General features: G+C 41.7%; 1 protein-coding gene across 2 annotated transcripts in view; it reads right to left on the reverse strand.

Annotated features, from left to right (window-relative positions):
- RASGEF1A (RasGEF domain family member 1A) overlaps positions 1–24,134 on the reverse strand; it is an 80,596-nt gene that overhangs the window by 34,993 nt on the left and 21,469 nt on the right. Inside the window, exons 1-2 of one of the 2 annotated variants that reach the window (XM_061634952.1) lie at positions 19,740–19,906; positions 12,908–13,087 (exon numbers count right to left, since the gene is read on the reverse strand). In XM_061634952.1, coding sequence (XP_061490936.1) covers positions 12,908–13,087; positions 19,740–19,766 — 207 coding nt within the window. In that variant the 5' untranslated portion in view covers positions 19,767–19,906. Of the gene's footprint in view, positions 1–12,907; positions 13,088–19,739; positions 19,907–24,134 lie in introns of those variants that run through there. The other variant, XM_061634953.1, reaches the window with a different exon arrangement.

The raw sequence follows: 24,134 nt of genomic DNA on the forward strand, positions 1-24,134 counted from the left end.
TACTTTGAGATATAATTGTAGCTTCTGTGTGGCCACAATTCCACACCTGTTCCCAAGTGGTAGCAGAAGTGGTGTGGGATGTAATCACACCATTCTGGTTCTCCAAATGGTTACTGCAGATATTACCACTGTGTGGTGTGAGATCTTCCCATTTAGGGTAACTGAGGCTAAGCCTCCCCCATGTGTGTATTTCATTCCACAAGACTGCTCCTCAGGAACATCTATATCTCAAGTATTATTTTGTGTATTTGCTATTTTCTGATGCTTGCTTTTAATTTGCTGAGGAGTGGGGAGACATTTCTATACTCTGATATCTTACTTTTATGTTTAAAGGGAATGAAGGAAATGTCTGGTTTCTTTTGCTTAAATTTGAGAACAACTTGTAGCAAGGGGGTAAGCCTATTAAATACGTTTTGGGGTTTTTTTGGTGGCAGCTAACGTCTGCTGCAATGGTGGAAGGTTATCAATTTATTATTGTTATTTAATGCACAGTATCAAGTTCAGATAAGTCAACAACCTTTGCCCAAAGACAGGAAAAGAGACTCATCCTCCAATCTGTCTGCTTGCATAGAGACAGCCAAGCTTGCTGTGACAAGTTATTGACTCAGCTGACAGTGACAGGACAAGAGAGTACAGTTGTGTGTTCATAAGTGATAAATGGTCCACATCTTTTCCTGTTCGCTTGTTCTCCTTCCTTTGCAGGCAAACTGTACTAAGTGTGGAACTAGATGTAATGTACAAGAAGATGACACTGCAGCTGAAAACAGCAGCCTATTTTGTGTCCCCCACCCTTCCAGATCAAATCAAGACCTGCCCTGACATTACAATGTGCATTTCCCCACCCCGGCCCCCCACTTTACATCACTGGTTGGTGGAGCAGAAGAACACACATTATAATGCTATCAGGATAGAAAACAAATTGAAATTACAGAGATGGAAGCCAACATAGGGGTGCCATTTTCAACAGTAGCTCCATGTTCTCTGTAACATGTCATTCCATTCTGAGTTGAGCCTGTGTGTCAGGGGAGCGGTGGTCCTCCAGATGCTGCTGGACTCCATTTCCCATCAGCCCCCGTCAGCATGGCCAATGATCTGGGATGGTGAGAGTTGGAGTCCAGCAACGTCTGGAGGGCCACAGGTTCCCCATCCCTGCCGTGTGTAGTAGCTGACAAGGTTGTGGTGCGGTAACTGGAAAGAGATGATCTCAGAGGACATATGTGCTAACTAGTGATGTATTTACTAGAGTTGGTCTCTATTTAATGGTAGTCACTGGTAAAATATTGGATTGGACCTAGACTAACTTAGTAGAACTTGGTTCTTATTGAAACCAATGGGACTTATGCCTTGTCTAATCTATTCCATTGGTTTCAGTGAGGCCTAGGTTCAACTTACTTAGTCTGGATCTAACCCATAGTCCCTAATTTGCTTTTGAGGGAGATGCTGAGGATGATTATTTATAATTTTGTTAGTGTACATACATGCATTTCAGTCTTCTCCCTCCTACCCTGTTCCTGAGTCTCTCCAATTTAGGGCCAAACTGAACATTACACCAGAACAGCATGAGCAGTTTAAACAAAAGTGAAAAAGCAGCTATGTGAGTAGAGGAATGGCCAGTGCAAGTGTGCCTAATCCTTTCTTCTTCTGCAGTACGTTGCTGAGAATCACCCTCCCCATTTTGTTTTACTTCTTTCAGAGGAAAAGCTGTGGAAGCTCTGTATATTTTGTTCTGGAGCAAGATAGCAACTTGGCGTGGGAATGATTTTGAGCAGGAAAACATCCTATAGGGAAAAGGTTAAGCTGCTCCCCACCTTCAGTCTTTAGCTCACAATCACAGCTTCCAAGGCTGCTTTTCAGTAAACAACAACAACTGATCAAGAGAGTGTTTCTCTCCCATGGAATACCTAGTTTTGCCCTTGAATGTCTGAGGTGGTGGGGATGGGGAGAGATTGGGCAGATGCATCTTGATTTTAGTGCACACGTTTGCAACTGCACAAACATTTCCTTTCTCTTGACTCCTACCTCCACACCGCAAAATGACGGTAGCACAAAGTGTTGCTGAATATCAACTTGCTGCTATTATGTAATAAGTAAAACCAGATTCGTTGGGAGATTAAGCATTCTTATCTTCTTCTTTTTAAGAGGAAACTGTTGTGGTCTGTTTGCTTTAGAAGCCAGTGTCAGACAGGCTGCTATGGAGGGAATGAATGTAATGTTGTGGTGAAAAGCTTTCAGTGATACAGAAGTGGGAGGGAAAGGTGCCTTAGGCACCAGTGCTTGATCTGCAAATAGGGGTGTCACAAGACTGCTCCTATTTTTCATTTGTCAAACATTGGAGGGCATATAAGGCGCTACCGATTGCACTGGTAAATTGGCAGGTGTATAAATGCCTTTTTCAGATAATGTGTCAATTGCCTGCTGCATTGTGCCACCTCCAGTCCAACTCCTGAAATTAGGAAGAACTGAAAAAGGTTTCTTGAGAAAATCAGGAACAGTGGTGCTGGCATCTATCATGCAGAGCGAGCTGCCTTTGCTACACGTGTCAGCACAAAGAACCTGACATGTAAGCCATGTGACCCTTATTCCAACAAGCTAGGCCACATTCTTTTGAGGGCAGCATGTTATAATTCAGTCATCTGCACTAATTCTAGTTTAGGTCTCTATTCCAATTGTCTATCTAAAGCAGGAAAACTTGTTATCAAAAGCTGAGATAACTTCACTCAGAATACCAGCTTTTCAAAGGCTGTGTGATGACAGCCATGGATAACAAAGGCTGTTAATAGAGGCCGGGCCATCAATTTCCCCATTTATCACAATCAAGGAGACTGGCTAAGGCATTAGACTCCTAGGTTTAATGGGGGCAATCATGAAAATCTTTTAATATCTTTACATTTTTTATCTGTATATATTACTAGCCGTCATGGTTGCAGATTGCTTTTACAGTGTACATTCAGAAAACATAAATCCCAAACAAACAGAACCCACATTTCTAACTTGAAAGAAATCTCCCATTTTGAGGTTTCTGGTCTGCACAACGCTACAAAGCCCTTTTAGCCATTATAAAGAGGGCAATGCAAACGTGAGAGGGCAATCAAGGTTACTACTAATACTTATTAGATTTATTAGTTGCTTGTTACCTAAAGGTCTACAAGCAACTTACCACATTGTTAAAAACCAAAATAAATATATCATACCATAAAACAAAATAATAAAACAATACAGACACAGAAAGCTTTGGTAGCACACTGATGCAAACAACATCATCTTAGGGTATCAAACGCCTGGGGGGGGAGATAAGTCTTTACCTAGCGCTGAAAAGATGTCAATAAAACCACCAGGCGGACCTCACTGGGGAGCGTATTCCACAGATGGGGAGCCATAACTGAAAAGGCCCTCTCCCTTGTCACCATCCTCTGAGCCTACCTCAGAGGAGAGACCCAGAGAAGGGCCTCAGAAGATGATCTAAGGATCCAGGTAGGTTTATATTGGGACATGCGTTCCAAAAGATATTGGGGTCCTGAGCCATCAAGAGCTTTATAGGTCAAAACCAGCACTTTGAATTGGGCTCACAAGTACATAGGCAGCCAGTGTAACTAGAACAGAATTGGTGTTATGATCTGTTCACTTTGAACCTGTCAACAAACGGGCAGCTGCCTTCTGCATGAATTAAAGCTTCTGAACCATTTTCAAAGGCAGCCCCATGTAAAGTGCATTGCAATAATCCAACCTTGAGGTTACCAGAGCGTAATTTACTGTAGCCAGGTTATTCCTGTCCAGATAGGGTAGCAGTTGGGCCACCAGCCTAAGCTGGTGGAAGGCGTTCTGTGCCACTGAGGACACCTGTGCCTCAAGCAACAGCAATGAATCCAGAAGAAGCCCCAAACTATGAACCCGCTCCTGCAGAGGAAGTGTGACCCCCTCTAGAGCAGATTGCACACTGCTTAGCCTGTCAGATGAATCACCCACCAAAAGCATCTCAGTCTTGCCTGGATTAAGCTTCAGTTTATTGGCCCTCATCCAGTCCATTATCACAACTGAGCACTGATTTAGCACATCCACTGTCTCACCTACAGAAAATGAAAAGGAGAAATAGAGCTACGTGTCATCAGCATACCAATGACAACACACCTCATATGACCCCACTCAGTGGTTTCATGTAGATGTTAAACAACACGAGGGACAGAACCAACCCCTGAGGGAGCCTATACTGGAGAACCACCACCTGAAGCTGGATATCCAAATACAAACAGAATCACTGCAGTACAGTGCCCCCAACACCCAACTCAGACAATTGCCTCAGAAGGATACCATGGTTAGTGGTATTGAAAGCCACTGAAAGATCAAGGAAGATCAACAAAGTCACTTCACCCTGTCTGTCTCCCTACATAGGCCATCGTACAGAGTGACCAATGTAGTTTCCCTACCAAACCCAGGCCTGAATCCCAAATGAAATGGATCTAGAAAATCTGTCTCCTTCAAGAGCACCTGGATCTGGTTGGCAACCACCCTGTCAAGAACTTTGCCCAGAAAGCGGAAAAGTATTAGGATCTTCTAGGTCCAGGGAAGACTTCTTCAGGAGTGACTGCACTAGCTGTGCCCTCCACCCCCACACAATGTGGTTCATGTTTTCATCACCTTCAATCTTGTAGAAAATAACTGTCTTCCATTGAGGACATTATATCCAGAGAGACTCCCTGCATATTTTCAATCCTGTATCACTGGTGTTCTAAAATATGCAGGGATGTAAAAGATTCCCTGCTGCAGGCAGTCACCTTCCACAAGTATGAAGGTAATAAAAAGGGCAAAAGGAGAAGCAAAGATAATATTCTCCTACCTGCTGCCCTCCCCTCATGTGTTTACATTGTATTCTTCATAATGTCTCACAAAGTCTTGCATGTTTGGGAGAATGGTTCTAGCCTAACCTGTGCCTTGACATGTTACTTTTTAACGTGCAGTATGTGTGTGTTATGTGGGAGGCATTGTTCAAACATATGCCCCCCACCATTATCACTTGAAATAGTACAAGTCTAGTCTAGTCACAATTTTCCCACCTCAGTTACTGTTTGTATAGACCAGAGGTTTTATTGTCTCCCAGAGTAGGTCTGCATTTGAGACCAATCTGTTTTGTTTCTCATGAACCATGTGTTTGCAAAACAAGAAGCTACAAAGGCCTATGTGGCAGCTCTCCAGCATTCAGAAGATGGGGAAAGACTTGGGGAATACCAGGATTAACCACTTCTGTAGAGAAAAAAACCCCTACATGCCAATAATCACAAAAAAAATAATTCAGGAGAAGTAATAGCAGCGGTAACAACAACTACAAGAACAATTGGATGAGTTAGAGACGAAGCAGAACAAGGAGCAGATTCAGTACTACTTAGAACACTATGGGCTAGTTTTTAGATTATAGGGTTTAGATGCAGGAGATTCAGATTCAAATTTTTTTTCAGCTAAGATGCTCATGGGTGGGAGGGGCTAGCCTTGGGCAAGTCCATTGGCAGAGTTGCGAAGCTGAAATCCTGCACTAAACTTCTTGGAGGAAAGGCAATTGTACCAAATAAATATAAATTAGGTACGTTCTGTTCCTGGGATTGTGCCAGCTCAGAATGCATGGTAGGGAGCAATGCCTGAAAAGTACCCCATAACAAGAGTCAATGTACCTTCCTTAATGTGTTAATTTTTCATGTGCAGAGAGGCTTTTATGTGGGGAACAGTTTTCAGTGACCCCTCCCACAGGCATTCTGAGACAACACACTCCTTTTGAAAAGTCTCCATAATGCTTGAATTAGTTTCTGTACATTAAACAGGAGCACAAAGGAGCCATGGAGAACACTGAAGGGGACATGTGGCCTGGCTTCTTCAAAGGAGTGCAACACCTTCGGCTGGACTACATTCAGGTGGGAGAGCGTTCAAGCCTAAGCCTCCCCACCTCTCACATCCCACACACTGCATCTCTGCAGGGTGAAATGGCATAGACAGATGACACTCTTTGAGCAGGTGATTTGAGTTGCTTTGTAACAGAGCCCTACAAAATAAGAAAATCAGCCCACTCCTACAGTTCCTATGCCAATCTATAAATGGCTTCAGTGAGGTGGCCCAAAAGATACTGCCATTCATTATGCCAATGCTGCATGCAGATATGCTGATAAGTGTAAATAATTAGGGGATGGGTGTTACGGTATTTTAACCCTAGGTAATCCAGGATATTTACAGTAGGGCTAGGCAACTGGGGCCCCACACCAACACCCAAATCTTCCAGTCTGCCCCTAGCATAAGCTCCGATCTCAGAGGCCTCTGGTACTTTAACTGTTCACTTCCAAGAGAAGTTGATGCTTCTCTACCTCCTCGTTCCATCCACCCAAAGCTCTTCCTACCTGCTCCACCTCAGCTCTGCTCATCAAATCACCTGTTATCCAGCAAGTGGAAGCTCTATGTGAGGCAAAATACCACTGAATATGAGATGCTGGGGACAAACAACAAGGGAGGGCAGTTAGCTCCCTTAATTCCTCTTTACCACATGCATTTGGCTGGCCACCCTGGAAACAGAATGCTGGACTATCTATGGAGAGAGACAGGCAAAGTAATTGGCCCAATATCACTAACTAGGAACATGTCAGAAATGGGTTCTGAGCTCTAAAAACCAAAGCACTCCTTTGCTCCTACAATTTCTAGAAGGCAAACTAGCGAGAGATTGAGCAGCATGGGATTTGCTCAAAATTCCAAACTGAATATAAGGCAGAAGTAAAGTCTTAATCCCAAACACCAACCCTTCAAATTAATTTTCCCTTCAACTAGTTCCCTGCAGTTCATTCCCCAGTCCCCCCCAATTAATTTATCTTTCTGTAGATTTACCCCCGCCAATTCATTTCTGCCTCTGCTTGTCTCCCACCCAAAGAAAAATAATAATCCAATTTTCCTCATGTGTCAATGAGCCAGCCCAAACCAGCTCTGTTTTCCTTTCAGTTCCCTATAAATGCTGATCCTCCAAGGCCTATTTCCCCAGCTTTCCATATGTAGCTGAACGAGGCGGAAAACAAAATTGATGTAATGGGTGGGTGGGAAGCAGTTAGCCAATCAGCACAGCAGTAACCCATGCAACAGTGCCAGTCTCCTCTGTGATTTGTGCCCCCAAACACCAGCAGGTGCAGTGTCAAGTTTTACTTGTAAGCAGAGTGAGAGAGTGGACCCTGCAAACCCCTTATTTGTGAGAGTGGGTCAGGACAGAATGGACAACTTGTTGAGATAGTAAAGCTCCACACAATAAGCTGGAGGGAAGCAGCTAATGAGTTTCATTTAGTGATTAACATGATTTGTAATTTTTAAAAACATGGCAAAATGCATATTACAGTGCGAGAACACTTAACATACTGCATTCTTTTAAATGGGCTTTCTTTAAAAAGGACAAACTTGAGCCAGCTTTTGAATAACGATGTATGAACTTAGATATGATGAGAGTTGAAAAACAAGTTGGGTTCTCTTCTAAAGAAAACAGGCTTAGGATAGGAAAACATGATGGCAAGCAATCATGTTTTCAAGTGCATTTGCAGCTGAGAGGCTCCCCCCCCCCAATTGTTTTACTGCACCAAGAAGAGGTTGCAGTTTGCTTTAGCAGCTGCAAGTCGGTGGTGTTTTCCCTTTTAATAGATTCATATGCATATAGAAAGAGGACGACTGAAATGCGGGTTACTTCTGGATGACCTGTTTGTTATTGAACAGTCATCCCAAGTTTGTGGGGAGGTTAGACATCTGCTATTTATTGAGCATACATTCTGATTTGTTTGCAAAGAGGTTAGACAAAGCTGCATCAAGCAATTATTATTCCAACTTTCTAATGCATTTCCCCGTCACTTTCCTTCCCACAAAAAGTCCAGAGGGTTTTTTTTTGGGGGGGGGGAGGAGGTTTGTTGCACAAGAGCACCAAATCAACTTTAATTGTGTGACCTAAATTTACTGATTTGTGGTTCCCATGCGAATCCCATGTGAATGTAGTGACGGCCTGGTGCCCTAAATGTTATAACAAACATGCAGAAAACAAACAAGCCAGGGAGAACGCTAAAATCCTTTCCCCCAACATGCTAGTTCTCTATGTGTTTTATACAGGAGAGGTTATTCAAACATTCACCAGCCACTAACAACAATCTCAAGAAGGTCACAACTGCATCCTACATGGACGCTGAGGAAATGTTCCAATGTTTGGACGCAGGGCTTTGTTCACACAACACCAGTTCAAGATGATGCTAAATAAGGTCTGGGGCCTTGACATTGGAAAGGCTGAATTCCTATAGCTCCTAAACTTGTTGCTAAGAGACCAGTTCTTAAAGGAAGAGGGATAGGGAGAGAGCAAGTAAAGAAAGACTAAAATAGTAACTGTTACTTAAGGACCAAGAATGTGGCGATATCTACTGGGGAAGAAGAAAAAATATTTTCCCCTTCAGCTCATGCTATTCAATCTGGAACATGCTGTTTGTTTGAATATTTCCTGAAATGTTTGCTTGCAGTGGGCATCAGGGCTTGCAGCTAAGTACATTCCATTCCTAACTAACCTCCAGAAAGTTGATGTCTTGTGAGTACAAATATTTTCCCATTCACTAAAGAAACCCTTGTATGCAAACAAGACTGCATGGAACTGCACGTAACTCTTCTCTCCCCTTTTTACTCTTCCCCACTAATCTCTCTTGCATCTTTCTTGTTACTGTCCAGTGTAGTCAGAAAAAAAAATCTTGTTATGCTCACAGTGAAACTTTACATTAATGATCTTTCAGTGCCTGTCTGGAAAGTTACTATAATTTCTATCCACTTGGAGATACACAGTTTTGCTAGCTGCCTGCCTGGGAATGGTAGTAGGTAGATGGTCATCATCACAATGGTGTGCTAACATGGCCCCGGTGATACCAAGGGTGTATCCAGGCCTGCAGTTTTTCTGTATGATTTGATATAGAAATTCACTGCTGCCAACTGGTCAGGATTTTACTAGCCTGGCCAGAATTTAATCTTATCACCAGCTGCCAAAAAAGAAAGGGATTTTTTGTTTTCATTGTTAATGATGTCAGTAGCATAAGCAGCCCTGTAAACAGCCTTCCTTGTTAGGTGGGGCAGCCACATTTCTATGTGGGGCAATTTTTGAGGGGAGGCACACAGCACCAGCCAATAAGGCAGTGACCTTCCCCCTCACTCTGTCTCCATGCAGAGAGTGTGTTAACTTACATAATCGGATATGCCAAGTTAACAGAAAATTTCGTATGAACACCAGGAATTAAATGACTGGCATATTTTTGTTTCATAAGAAAAAAGAATGTTAAGGATACAGTGAACAAGGGGATACCAAAAGGTGTAAAACAAGCAAAATAGTTTATGCTGTAACTAAGAAGGTAAAACCTATTGTGGAGCTTGGTTTCTCAAAAAATCAGTTTTAATCTTGTATCACAACAACACTAATATAAAAAAACAGGTTTAGAAACAGAGTAAGAGCACATTACTATGCAACCATAGCAAAGAGTGGTGCTGAGAACAATATGCATAACTTTCTTGTAAAAGTCAATGAGACTGAGTCTTTAACTTTGTAAAACATTGCATAATAGACTTCCTTTTGTAAGTTGAATGACATGTTCGCAATAAACATTTTCTGAGATAAAATAAATACTTTAGAGTTTGTTTGTTAACTCCTCCTTGAGGGTCCCTCCTTCTAGTCTTGTTCTTGACCTTTAGATTTTCCTTCCTGTTGGACAATCAAGGGAAACCTTTTTAACTGGTTGCTATATGAATGACTAATTAAGCAATTGGAAACTAATTGTAGAAACCAATTGGATTTTTTTTTACTGGTTGCTGGGTTGATTTTTCTGCCCAGGAACCCTGAAAAGGCCTCATGCTAAGCTGCACATGATGTTGGGAAAATCAGAAATTACACTTGAGTTACAGCCTGATGGCCAGCCAGCCAGCTAAATGTAGCAGTGTTTCTATTCCTCTAGGGCTGTTTACATCTTTTGCCATCAAGTACTCAAGAAAAAGAACAGAACACCATGATTGTGAATATAGTAAGTGCTTTAAAAGAATAAAGGGTAATATAAGGTAGATATTTTTTCAGATCCCTTTGTCACTTTATTTCATCCTTTAGCAATAAGCACCCATTTCTGCTCTACTCATCATAATAACTGCAGAATAAACAAATTCTTACTTCATACTGCAGGCAAACAAATGCTTCTTTATTGCTGGCTGGGTAGAGAACAAAACTGAAACTGAAAAGTAGAGCAAAGGAAAGTCTAAGCGGTGGAGTTTAACTCTAACCCATAATACAAAGTTCTAATATTTAACACTTCACGGGTCATGTTACTATGTGGGCTATTTTTTTCAGGATCAAATAATTGTAGGATGACGGTGATAATGAAAAATACACCCTCAGACAGGGAAAGTCTTGAGTGAGCAGACTTTTGGAAGCTCTTCCAGATAAAGCTTTTGTTGTGCCCTTGCCCTGCCTTATTCACTGAATTTTTCAGAGAGCCCTATTCTTAAATTGCTCCTGTTCTTAAAACAAGCTGTCATTCTTTACATAAAAGCTCAGGTTGTCACTGTCTTTTAAAGACAATCACCAAAATAATTGGGGGGGGCAGGGAGCCCAGGTAGGGAGTGGTGGTGCACCCATTTGCCCCACCCTCCCTACAGGGCTGAGGCATGGGGCAATACAGGCACGCCAGTCTTGGATGTAACCTGAACAGCGGCACAAAAAGATACAGACTGCTATATGGCCCATGATAAAAATAATGTCATTTCTTGCTACACATAGCATAGCTTTCCCTTCCTCCTGAATCAATTTGAAAGGCAGAGGAAAAAAAGCACAAATCTCACGTTCCTTGTCAGGAAATGATGGCCAACGGCTACGGGGATTACAGTTTTCTCTGTCTCCTGAGTTCTGATTTAATTCAGGAGGCACAGAAAACTCCAAATCCTGTAATACCCTGCAGTTTATGGCATTCCTGAGTATACTCAGGGACAGTGCTTTCTTGGTAAAAAATGAAGTGCTGGTACTCATATATTGATAAAAGTGCCATGGGTGCCAGCACAAAATGGTTGCCATGGGCAGCAAAAAAAGAGGTGGCAGTTCTCTGTTTTGAAGAGTAGTACCGTCACAGAAAAAGCACCGCTCAGGGACATAAATTCCAGTTAAGGGCAGGCCACACACCAGGTTATCCGTCCCCTTCACAGAAATGTGTTACTTTGGATGTGTTTGCTTGGATATAGGGGAAATTGGCAGCGGAGAGCTGGCTAGTAGTGGGGGCAGGAGGCAAACCCAATGTCAAGCTGGACCCAACTTAAATGTGGCAAGGTTTTTGCTACAGCTGGAGTTAGCATTCTGGATCCTTCAACCTTCAAAGTTTGTCCCCACCCATAGACACAGAGAGAGGTATAAATGCAGCCCACTGAGTGTCTTGAAGGAAAGAGCAAACTTGCATATTGTGTTGTATGTATTTAAAAGGTCAGGTAATTATAGGTCAAATTCATTTAGGAACAATTGATGAGTTACCTTCTGGAGACTGCCTGTCTACCAAGTGCAATGCAATTATAGGTAAGCATAATTTGTTTTATAGGCTGGTAGGAGGATTCTAAGAACTTTTGCGATATGAGAAAGTTGAGTATTTCTGACATTTTCCTCCATCCAGAGTTGCACAGACTAATAGATTTCATAGTGGGAGCAGAAAGAGGAGAGTCGACTATGAAAAGAGGACTTTAAAGTGAGATTATGTAGCTTGGCTCTCAAATAAAGGACCCATGCTAATTTGGGATATAAAAATTCTCATGTTACCTGACATTTCCCCTTGTCCCCATCTTTTAGAGGTAAGTACTTCTTAAGAGTCACAGCATCATGTATATTGTAAATACCCTTAACAGACACATCCAAACAGAGTTGCTTAAGCTACTGTTAAAACTCATTCTGGTTGAAGACTGGATACATTCCAACACGTCTTAGATGAAAATGTACTCACTAGCTTTTTGTGAGATAAGCTCCTCATCATGCAAATGGCATGATCAAATGACTTTGATGCGGTCTGGTGGTTAGCATGCTCTATTAAAGAATTTTAGAAACTTCAATATGTACTTGGAAAATGCATTTAAAAACACTGGGTGAAGCAAATCTGCATTTATTTTGTTATTTATGTTTAGCTTCCTGACCTTCCTCCTTTCTAAATAGCTCAGAGTGGTGTAGTTTATTCTCACAACCTTACAAAGCTGATTAGCTGAAAGAGAGGGATTGGCCCAAGTCTGCCAAGTGAGCTTCATGGCTGATCAGGGATTCGACCTTAGGTCTTCCCAATCCCAATCCAAATAATATCAGCATTCAAAATGCAGGCTGTACTAACAAAGATCTGATCAGCAAAGTAAGAAAGCTGGCAATCCAGCAGCCACATGTTTCTACGCGTTATCTGCACTGCAAACTTCTATGGATTTTATACCAATTTTCTTGGCATGGCTTTTCCCACCAGGATCTGTAGCTGGATAATGCTGAGAACTCTCCATTAAAGATCTTCCCTAACCCCTCAAACAACAGATCACATGGCTCCTTGGGAGAGAGAAAGACCTTTCAGCCAGTTTGAGTCTACAGTGTAAATATGCCCACAATGTTCCCATGGGAGATGCTGCTTCAATCAATCAATCAATCAATCAATCAATCAATCAATCAATCAATCAATCAATCAATCAATCAATCAATCAATCAATCAATCAATCAATCAATCAATCTATAACTAACTAAGAAATCCTAGGCAAGTATTGCTGTCTTTAAACATATAAACACCATGAATGAAAGGGAGGAGTGTTAACCAAGAATGAATTCAGTTCTCCAGCAGCTGCCAATGCCTTTAAGGCCCTATTCCATGAATACTGAGGCATGAGATAAGCAAGACTCCAACCATCTACTTACATCTGGATAATAGTCTGTGGTGGGCACTAGGCGCTCAATCAGGGTCTCCAGTGATCCAGAGACTAGACTCCCATCTTGATAAACAGGATCTCCGCTCCTCTCTCCCGTATCTGGTTGTACCTGCCCACTACATCCGGAACCAAGCATACTGGAAAACACTGGCGTCTGGGGCATAGTTTCCTGCAAAAGTGGAGGGAAAAATGGAAGCAACGTGAGCCATTTCCAATGGCTTTCCAATTTTTTTAAATTGGCCTGATCCTATGCAACATTAGGCATTCCTAAATCCACTGGAATTATTGGGTTTAGGGCTCTGAACAGCTCTTTATAGGATCAGGCTGTATATTTGTACTGCACATTTCAGTGAACATAGCATGAACTTTGGAAGAGGAGTTTGCAGTCCCAGCTTGCACAAGTGTGCATGGATTCTTTTCTTTTGCTTTGTTTTTAAATTATATACACATTTATAATCTTACACAGTACACTGGCTGGCAGGATGACATTTGAAATTTTTATGAAGGAGTAAACCAAACACGCTCTCTTGTTTTTTAAAACTTTCTATGCCACCTTTTTGTAATTTCCAAAACCCAAGATAGTATCCAATAGCAACAGAATGATCACAATTGTTCATAAGGATCCCTGTGGCAATCAATTGCTATTAAAAGAGCAGGTCAAAAATCATAGTGAAAACATATAGATTAAAAACTCACAAATTAAAAGCTTGGCAGAACTGGGTTGCTTTAAACCAAGAGTTTGGGTCCTGTAGCCCTCCAAATATTGTTGGCTTAACTCTCAACAACTCCAGGCAAAATGGTCAGTGATCAGGGTTGATGGGGTTGTAGTCTAGCAAATATGGTGTGTGTATGTGTGTCACAGATTCTCCAGTCCTGGCTTTAAATTATTTTTTGGGCTCCTGCTGGGAGGAAGGGCAGGATATAAATAAATAAATGCTTCAAACAGTGGACCTCACTGGGGAAAGAGTGCCAAAGAGACAATGGCACACCTCCTCCTCCAAGGACATCTGAAGCAGATCCTCTTTTATTGATCTTAAAAGTGCAGGAAAGACTTACATGGGACAAGGAACTTCCCGAGATATGAGTTCTGCCTAAACTGTTTAGATGGATACTTAGCAGGAAACGAATTCAGCATGCCTGTTCTCCTTGGTCTGGTTTAGATCTTGACAGCAGTAAATTTCATTTGTCCTGTCGTCTTACACATGAACAGTTCTAGAAGTGGCTGAAGATATGTCTGCTGGGCTTGTCACAGCACCTGCCAAACAGCAGGCAATCTGAGCAGGCAGTTGGCTTCTGGAACACTGAAGAACCTGTTGCTGGGGTAATGCTACCATAGGTGTGAGAGGACACTGAGGATATTGGGACACTTGGGAAACGAGAGCAGCCAGTGAAAGGAGTCTGGCAGCTTTCTCTAAGCCCAGTTAGAGGGAGGCAGCAGAACCAAGGCCTGAACCTGGGACAGAACCATTTGGGACCACATTGCCTGCTTGTCTGAACTACTTGGTTGTGTTCCATACTGGTGAATGCAAACACAACCTTACACACCTCTATATTTCTGTCTTGCTTCAGGGAAGAATGAGCTATTGCCAGAGATCAGATTTTTCTCCCCCTCTCCTTTCTTAGCTATCAAACTGAAGTTGTGATAGTCAACAATTGCAAATGTGTGTTGCTGCAAAGCAAATTTACATGGGAGGCAAAAACAATCAAGTTGCTATGGTTTGCTTAGATCACGAAACGTGAATGTCAAAGTGATTATGCATCAGCCATCCATATGGTTTCTCAATAGATCATGTTTACTAGCCTGAATTTCCAAGGTTGCTAAGCTATACAAGGAGTAGCTAGCTGCTAAGAGAAATCATCAGAAGTGGCTCAGGTGACATTGTTTCTCTTCCTTCATGCCATGAATGTGGGGATGGCTGTTCTGTCAATCTCTGTGAACACTTAATGTCTGATATGTACAGTATAGGATCTATGGGACTGTATTGTTGCCATGAACTAGGGATCTAGTGGAAAATTGTTTCCTGAAATACATGAATACTCAAACCTATAGCCAAAGATATGGCTCTTTATTGCTAGTTAATATGTGATTCTTCACCTTTGCATTTCCTGGTCATGGGCACCTTTGCCCTCTCCGTTTTCTTTCCTTTGCAGTGTCCACCCACTAGCCTTTGCATTCCCTTGGTTCTCCTTTCCTAGGACCCTACTTCCTTTGACCTAGGACCTGCCTTCTCTGTACCTATCCTTTCCAATTCCCCTGTTTCTCCTGTGTCACCTTCCCTACTGGCTGCCTTGCTTGTCTCTAGGCTCTGAGCTACTCAGCCGATGGTAACCCAACTTTTTTGGTTTCTGTGACATTAGAGCAACTCAGCCAATTGTTGCCAGAGACAACATCACCACAAAAACCCTTCATCACACTAAAATGTATCTGTTGAGTCTGCCTGCACAATATCCTGCAATGCCCAAGGATTTCTTAATTAATATGTTACATGTCCTACTTAAGTACTGCAGGGAGCTCCTGCATGCTATCATTCAGAATTTTACCAGACACATTTGATACCTATATAACACATGCAAAATCCCATCTGCTATGCTACTTCAGCAAAATTTGTAGTGGGGCATGAATGGGCCCTTACAGCCCTTTCATGCACATTTAAGCAAGTGAACCTCCCATAACATGCTGAACATTCATGGATGATCATTGCAGGGCTCAAGGTGGCGAGTCAAGCTCAGCTCATCCTTTATATTAAGGCTAAAATAATTGTTGTTTTCTGTTAACCCTCTACCAACTGCCACCACCTCCTCTCGGCAGCCCAACACAATGTGGAGTACAAGCAACTAACTGGTTTATCAAAACCCAGGAGGTTAATTTAAAAAAACACAAAATACAAACTGTGAATTGCCCACCTCCCACCTCTTAGGACAACATGGGCTAGAGCAAGGGTATCCCATCCCCCATGATTGCCCCCATTGCAGCTGATTCTCCTCACACTTTATTTTATTTATTATTTAATTTGTATCCAGCTCTTCCTCCCAGCAGGAGCCCAGGGCGGCAAACAAAGCGCTAAAAACACTTTAAAACATCATAAAAACAGATCTTAAAATACATTAAAACAAAACAGCGTTAAAAAACATTTTAAAAAACAACTTCAAAGAAGGGTTAAAAACATTATTAAAAACATATTAAACAATTCTAACACAGACGCAGACTGGGATAGGTCTCAACCTAAAAGGCTTATAGAAAAGGGCAAAGGGACTACTATTGGGACAACTCTGAGGAAAGAATACAGTCTTCTCTTGCACCCAGAGATGTGGGGTGAAGGAAGCAAAATTAAATTTCATGTAGAACATCTATTCAATGTGAGCCAGCTCTGCTCTCTACAAAACAGTAACCAAATGTTACGCTCCAAGGCAGCTTTTTGCAGAATCATCCTTAATATTTAGCTAGCCATTTGGGAGCTTGTCTAAGTTAACTCCAACGTCACTCTACATTAAGAGTTATTTAAAGAAAGAAGATTATGAATCTTAATAACTCATCTGGTAGGACAGAATCCTGCACAGCTGTTTACAACTTAGAACGTGGAATGTCCCTAATAGTAAACAGCAGGATCCCTCCCACAGTTCAGGCCAGTGTTTGTCATTTAAATGTTTTGAAGTGACTCATGTGAATGGGGATAGGAGACAAAATGTACAGCATCTAATTGGCATGTAACTGAGAAATGAGACACAACGATTCTATGCAAAAGTGCTTCCTTGGTTATGTTCTGTGGTATTTCACAAATTTAGTCACAAGGCATTGTAAAAGCGCATGACAGCTTGACAAATGGGCTGTTCCTTTGGGAGGGAGGACATAGCAGGCAGCTTGGCTCTGTTTATTATGCAAGTTGTATGTGAGTTTACTCCTTTTTAAGGCACATGGCAGTGGTTTTTAATGAGCTAGTCATGTACAGTGCACACCTGCAGGCTGTTCATCTGGATGCACACCCAAACTGCAGATTATGGAACAGGGAAAAATATTTTTCTTTCAAAATATTAGAATTCAGGCTCCTGCAATCAAATTGATTGGCAGGATTAGCACAGACTAAGGGAGATCCTAATTCACGGAGTGCATAACTAACATAAGATTGACTGCTGCAAGATGTTGTTCGGTTAGACAAGTGGGGCCTGCAACAAAATGATGTAGTGCAAGGTGCTTCTGTTCAGGGTTCGAGCCAGCCAACCAAGCCCTCTTTCCAGCAACTCCATTCCATACCCCTCCCATTTTCCATCTCCCCAACAGACACTAAACATCCTATGGCCACTGAGCATGCACAGTACTCACTAGGCTGTGTTGGTAGTGGTGGTTGAGTTTCCCCCTTAAGTCTCCCCTCCAAAGTATTTTTGTACTTTTGTAAATCTTGGGTTACCGTTTTCCCCCAAGTCTGTTTATCCATCCAACTTGTTAATCAGTGGCCCCATTTTGACTGCAGTCCTGTAAGCACTCATCAGCTAAGGAAGATAGGTCTATCAACCGCTCTTATGTTAAATACCTCTGAACACCAGATGCTGAGGGCAGACAATGGTGGGCAGGGGCTGCCCTCATGCCCCTTAAAGTTTCCTAGTCATCTGGCTGGCCATTGATGGAAACAGAACACTGGACTACATTGACCTTTGGTCTGATCTAGTAGTACTACACTTGTGTTCCTATGCTCCAAGACATGTATATGAAGAGCAGGATCTCTGAGGGGTACAAACTGCATGCGCGTAGGCTTTTTCAGACGTTATACTGAACATGAGTTGGAGCAGGAACAAGTACATCCCACTCTTTCCCTCCCCCAATGAATGCAGTCAGCTCAGTTGTAATGTCCACATAGTCCTAGGAATATGACAGTTGTGCATCATACTGATTCCAAATCCATGAACCAACATGTCAGTAAACATACATTCACTAAACTTGGGGAGGGGGGAGGGGTTTGCACCTGCTGGCATCTTTCCTTCCGTTGTTGCCCTGCTCCCTGACACCCATATGTTCAGAGTTAGTGCAAAAATAGACTATGTGCATACTGCTGTACGTGTGTACAGTTCCCTCATACAGTCATGTGCCCGGGGTGAACAGGGTTCCCAATTCTGTGAAGGAGCCCTATGTGTGTTTGGTAGGCAAGTGGGCTCCTTTCACATTGACACTGAACATGCTGACATGAAGAGGTTGTGTTAGCAGGCATTCTGCTCCATTTCTGTGCATTTAGAAAATACAGTTGCACTCACATGCTTCCTATGACTGCACTTTGCAATTTAGACAAACCTCCATGGGATCCATTTTTTATGTCATTAGACATTCTATGGCAATAAAACCTGTTGCCATTTTCCCCCATTGGAAAAAAACAGGAAAAAGGTCATCAGGGGAAAAAAGGGAAATGGGGGCTTTCCCCTATGTCTTTCTGTTTTTTTTGTTTGTTTGTTTGCTTTTTTGGCCAGTGCCTTTACATCTCCCGAGAGGACAGATTCGTCTGGCATCAGTTGCTTGCCTTCAAACTGCAATAGCCCAATGCCTAGGGATTTCCCTTGACATATACATGGGATACCCCTTTTCCCCCACATTAACCCTCTGAGGTGGGCAAAACAGGGACTTACCCAAGGCTGCCCCATGAGCATCGCTGAGTAGATTCTGAACCTGGATTTCCTCAGGTCTAGCATGCCATTTCCTGTACCACATTTGCTACCAAGATAATGGATTCAAAGTTTTTGAGAGTTGTAGCTGTGTGGCATGTTTCCCTTATTGAGGTTTATGGCATCTTAAAGAATAATATAAGTAAAAAAAAACCCCACTCCCTCACCCAAGGAATGCACAGTCTAAATGTTGTGAGCATGTGTACACATGTACTCACCATGCTAAACATTACAGGAGACAAGGAGGTGGTCTGCTCTGCCTGGTAATATCTAGTAAAACATAACACTGGATTGTGTGTTCCCTCTTCTCATCTCATATCACATCACTGACCATTGACAGAGAAATGCCCTGGATAATGACATTGTGTCACGCATTGTAGTATGCTACAGGTTACCAGGAAGAGGGGAGAAAGATACAATTAGCAGTATCACTTCTGTGTCTCTAACAACATCTAGTTCCATCCTGAGACGAGGAGAGCAACTACAGAGCTAGTTAAAAGTATGTGTGTGTGTGTGTGAGAGAGAGAGAGAAAGAGAAAGAGAGACAGAGAGAGAAATAATAGATTTGTTTTGGCATGTTAAGAATGTGGAGCTGGGATGTTTGAAATCTTTATGCTTTTCCATGTCAAGGCTAGAAGTCACCTACACTTGTTATGTCTATCTTTCGGTAAACACTGGAATACAGCTTACAGAATTCAGTTGCTGATGTCTTATTTCTAGATAAAACAATCTGAATGAAGACTTTCACCAGCAGTCTCCAAGGCACATGTACCCTGAAGCTTGCCCAACTGTATTTATACAACAGCAGCCAAATGCTAAACCAAACCACAATGTACACTTGGAATCTATAATTTTAAAAAACGTACTTTGACAGAATCCCATAAAGAAAAGAGAAAAACTCATCCAGCTTTTTAATTGGGAGCCATTATTGCCCCACAATGCAGCAAAAATCATTTAATAATATCCACCCAGACGACTTTTAAGTCTAGTGTATGTCATGTGCCACGATTCCAATTTAGCAGAAAAGTCTTAGTCGCACTTGGGAAATCTTAATCCAGAATGTAATTTACTGCCCTTTATTGGTGATGGGAGAGAAAGAAGTATTAAAAAATAAAATAAAATGTCCAGACAATTCTATAACAGAGAAATACAGGAAGAATGGGGAAAAAAAATCTTACCCTCATTGTTTTCTGTAATATGTACATAAGCTTGTAGTGTTACGGTGATCGTGGTCTAGAATGGGAAACCCTTAGCCGAGCATTGCAGTTTCAGCTTGAGTGGAGAAAATGAGAAAACACTCTGGCTTCAGCTCCTCTTCCCGCCAGCTCAGATCTAAAAAACAGTTCCTGCTCATCTGAGCAAAACTAGAAAGCCTGCAAGCTTCCCAGACTGGCTCTGACGTCAGCAGCTGGCCTGGCTTGCTGTTGGCTGAGAGGAAGCTTGTCTGATTCAAAAGGAGCATTGGTGGAGTTTACTACAGCTGCCTTTTGTGTGTGTAGAGTGCCAGCTTTGAAAAGAAAAGCCCACCCTCTGCTTTCCTTTATGAAAAGCTTTGCAACAGGTTGGGCCACATGGAAATACTATTCCCACACTCACCCTTCATTTTTGCTTCCTCGAAAATCCAAGTGCTGGGCAGCAAAAGATGAGGAACACCTAAATTGCCTGGAGTGCTTTTTTGTCCATAAAACAGATAGTGTATGAGTATACAGGGTATTTAAGGGGGTGGGGAGGGGGAATCAATTTCTTAGCCAGTTCCATAAAACTGACCCTGTTGCCCCAAAGTATTTCTTGTAGTTTCAAACAATGGTTTTTAGAGTTATATCTTGTAAGAACCGGAATCCTGAGAAACAATAACAGTACATTGCACATGAGTGCCAATCACAGATAGTGTACTTGTGATTTGGATGACCATTATTATGTATTTATGAAGCATCTTCAGAGCACATGGCTCTTTACAAAGCTTTATAAGCAAAAAAGTCTCTGCAAAAAAGTCTCTGCCAAGGATCCTACAGTCTAAAGCAGCCTTTCCCAAACAGTGTTCCTCCAGATGTTGTTGGACCACAACTCCCATCTTTCCTGACCATTGGCAATGCTGGCTGAGGCTGATGGGAGTTGTGGTCCAACAACATCTGGAGGCACACTGGTTGGGAAAGGCTGGTCTAAAGAGACAAATGAACTGATATGTCCTCTATCAACTATAGCACAATCTACATTGCCATCAATTTCACATTACTCCAGTGCAATGCTGTCGGCTGTGGAAAATTTCTCCATATTCTAATACAGCGTTTCTCAACTGGTGTGCTTTCAGATGTTGTTGAACCACAATTCCCATCTTTCCTGACCATTGGCAATGCTGGCTGAGGCTGATGGGAGTTGTGGTCCAACAACATCCGGAGGCACACCGGTTGAGAAACACTGTTCTAATAATTAAAACTGTGTTCTCATCACCAGCTGAGACAAAACCAAAATGTATGCAACAACCTTTGCTTACATTTGTCCTGTTTCTTTTGCCTCCCTTCCCTTTGTTGTCTTCCGCACTGTATATATTTAGACTGTGAGCTTCTTGGGGTGGGGACTAATCTTTTTTGACTTAGTTATTTGTTACTACTACTGCTAACATGATGATGATAAATAAATAATAAAACAACAACTAGATATGATTATGCTGTATTTGCAATAGCCCTTTATTGTCCTACACATTTTGCCCAATTGATGTGATAACTTGCTTGCCTGTTCTGGCATAATTTCCTAGGTTAAAGGGCAGCAATCCGTTGTTATAGTTATGCCATCCTTTGGATGTTTTCACAAGTAACCACGTCTTTTGGTCTTCAATTTGTCATTTCTAAATGGTGAAAAAAGGGGGATCAAAAACAGAAGAGGGATGTTTTAAAATTGAATGTACATTCTAGCTTGTCTAGGCTTCATTGTTTATGTTCAAGTGCAGGAAATGCAAAACAGACAGTTTAAGCGCTGACTATGAAAATGGTTCTTAAAGGCACCACTCCTTCACTCCTTCCTATGAGCCACCCACCCCAGGCTTTCATTGGTGTGCTGAAACAGGCATGAGGTCACTCACATAGTTAATTGTTAAATGCAACACAGTAACATTTGACTTCACATGATGACATTTCTAAAAATAAGGGGATTGTAAAAAAAGAAAAGAAAAAATGAAGTTGAAAGGAAAAGTGAAGAGGGTCAGATTTCTCCAAAACACTTTAGGGTGGTTTAAAACCACAGTATTAGAACCTCAGCAAGAATATATAACACAGATCAAGAAAAGTACTGCCAGGACCAAGAGGATGCCTGACTGGGTTAATGAGCAGTCAAAGGAATTATTAGATGCAAGAAGGCTTCCTTTAATTAAACAAAATGGAAGTCTTGTCCAAATGAGGTCAAAAAGGAACACAAACATTAGAAAAGAAATGCAAGAAAACCATAAGGGATGCTAATACCATACATTAGAAGTAGGAGACTGTCTAGAGAGCAGGGCCAGTGCTATCATTACGCCAACTAGGTAGCTGCCTAGGGCGTCGACCTCAGAGGGGCGCAGTACTTTGAGGGGCACAGTTTTATACAGATGTTTTTTTTAACCCTTGGAAAAAATGCAACTAAAATAAATTTAACAGTTTCAAGTTTTGTGCTTTTCATTTTTTTCTACAAGACATCTGTTTTTGAAAATTGAAGTTAGCAATTTTTTGGGGGGGGAGGGTGCAAGTAGTTAGCCTTGCCTAGGGCGCAAAATAGCCTGGCACCGGCACTGCTAGGAAGGCCGTTGGACCCTTATTTATTTATTTATTTATTGTATTTGTATACTGCCCCATAGCCGAAGCTCTCTGGGCTGACAAGGGAGTCAAAGGCGTGCTAAAGGAGGATAAGGAGATTGCAGAGAAGCTAAATGAATTCTTTGCATCTGCCTTTACACTGGAAGATGCAGGACAGATTCCTGTGTTTGAACTAATTTGTGCAGGATGAGAGTCTGAGGAACTGATGCAAACAGCAGTGACAAGAGAAAATGTTCTAGACCTTATTGAGAAAATAAAAACTGACAAAATCACCAGGTTCAGATGGCACCCACCCAAGACTTCTTAAAGAGCTCTAATGAGAAATTGCAGATCTCTTAACAAAAATATATACCTTGTCCCTAAGATCGGCTTCTGTACTGGAATGTGGAAAACTACACTCCCATTTTTAAATTACAGCCAGTAAGTTTAATGTCTGTTCCAGGAAAGCTGGTGGAAAGCATATAGAAGGACAAGTCTTGCTGAAACAGAAGAGTAACTCTTGTCTCACTAAACTTTGTGAGTTTTTTGAGAGTGTCAACAAGCATATAAACCATGGGTTCTCAACAAGGGGGGAATTCCCCCCAAGGGGGAATTTTAGGGTTCCGGGGGGGGGATTTGGACCACTATTCAGCAAAGTGTGATGTCCTGTAGATTATGTACAATCTGTAAAATTGTAGTTTGTTTTTAATTTAATCTGCGACATTCAATAAAGTTTATTGAATGTCACAGATTAAAATCGATTCTTGAACATGCAGCATTATTTTCATTTGCAAAATTAAATTATTATTTAAAGACCAGAAACTGCTCCAAGAAATTCTGTTATAATATAAACTAAGAAATTTTTCTCTCACGAGAAACACCACCGTCACTCGCAAAACGTCAACACGCTATGAGAGACTATCTTGGGAAGGGGGGAATTATATTCTGAACAATGGTGAAAGGGGGGAAGGGAGCAAAACAGGTTGAGAACCCATATATAAACAGAGATGATGCAACTGACACTGTTGACTTAGACTTTCAAAAAGCTTTTATTTTTTATTTATTATTTGGTTTATATCCCGCCCTTCCTCCCAGCAGGAGCCCAGGGTGGCAAAGTACCTCACCAAAGATTCTTGACTGGGTTTTCCCAATGAGGGATATAAGAAGTAATGGTGGTAGTAATAGCAGTTTTTATTTTGGTCAAAGACCAGCAAATACAAAATGGAAAACATCAGAAATGCAGTGTATAGAAAGCAGAAGCAAAATAAAAAAACTAGGAAGTACAGTTTCCCAATGATCAGCATTGGGACTTGTGCTTTTCAACTTGTTCATAAATTATCCGGAGTTAGGGGCGAGTAATGAGGTAGCCATGTTTGCTGATGATATCAAATTGTTCAGGGTGGTTAAAACAAAAAGGTGTTGTGAGGAGCTCCAAAAGGATCTCTCCAAACTGGGTGAATGGGCAGTAAAATGGCAAATACAATTCACTGTAAGTAAATATAAAATAATGCACGTTGGGACAAAAAATTCCTCATTCCACATATACACTAATATATCACTGAACTGAAGTGACTGACCAGGAATAAAACTTTGGGGTTTTAGTGGATAGGTCAATGAAGATGTCGACTGAGTGTGGTGCAGCTGTGAAAATGAATTCTATGCTAGAGATCATTAGGAAAAGGACTGAAAACAAAACTGCCAAATCAAGATGCCAGTATACAATTTCCCCCCTTTCTTTTTCTATTAGTTGTTGTCGCTTATAACTATCTCTGGAAGCTGAAATAAAAAAGGAAAAAAGGGGAGATCCTGGAG

This window comes from Rhineura floridana, chromosome 7, assembly GCF_030035675.1.
Source record: "Rhineura floridana isolate rRhiFlo1 chromosome 7, rRhiFlo1.hap2, whole genome shotgun sequence".
NCBI classification, from domain to species: Eukaryota; Metazoa; Chordata; class Lepidosauria; order Squamata; family Rhineuridae; genus Rhineura; species Rhineura floridana.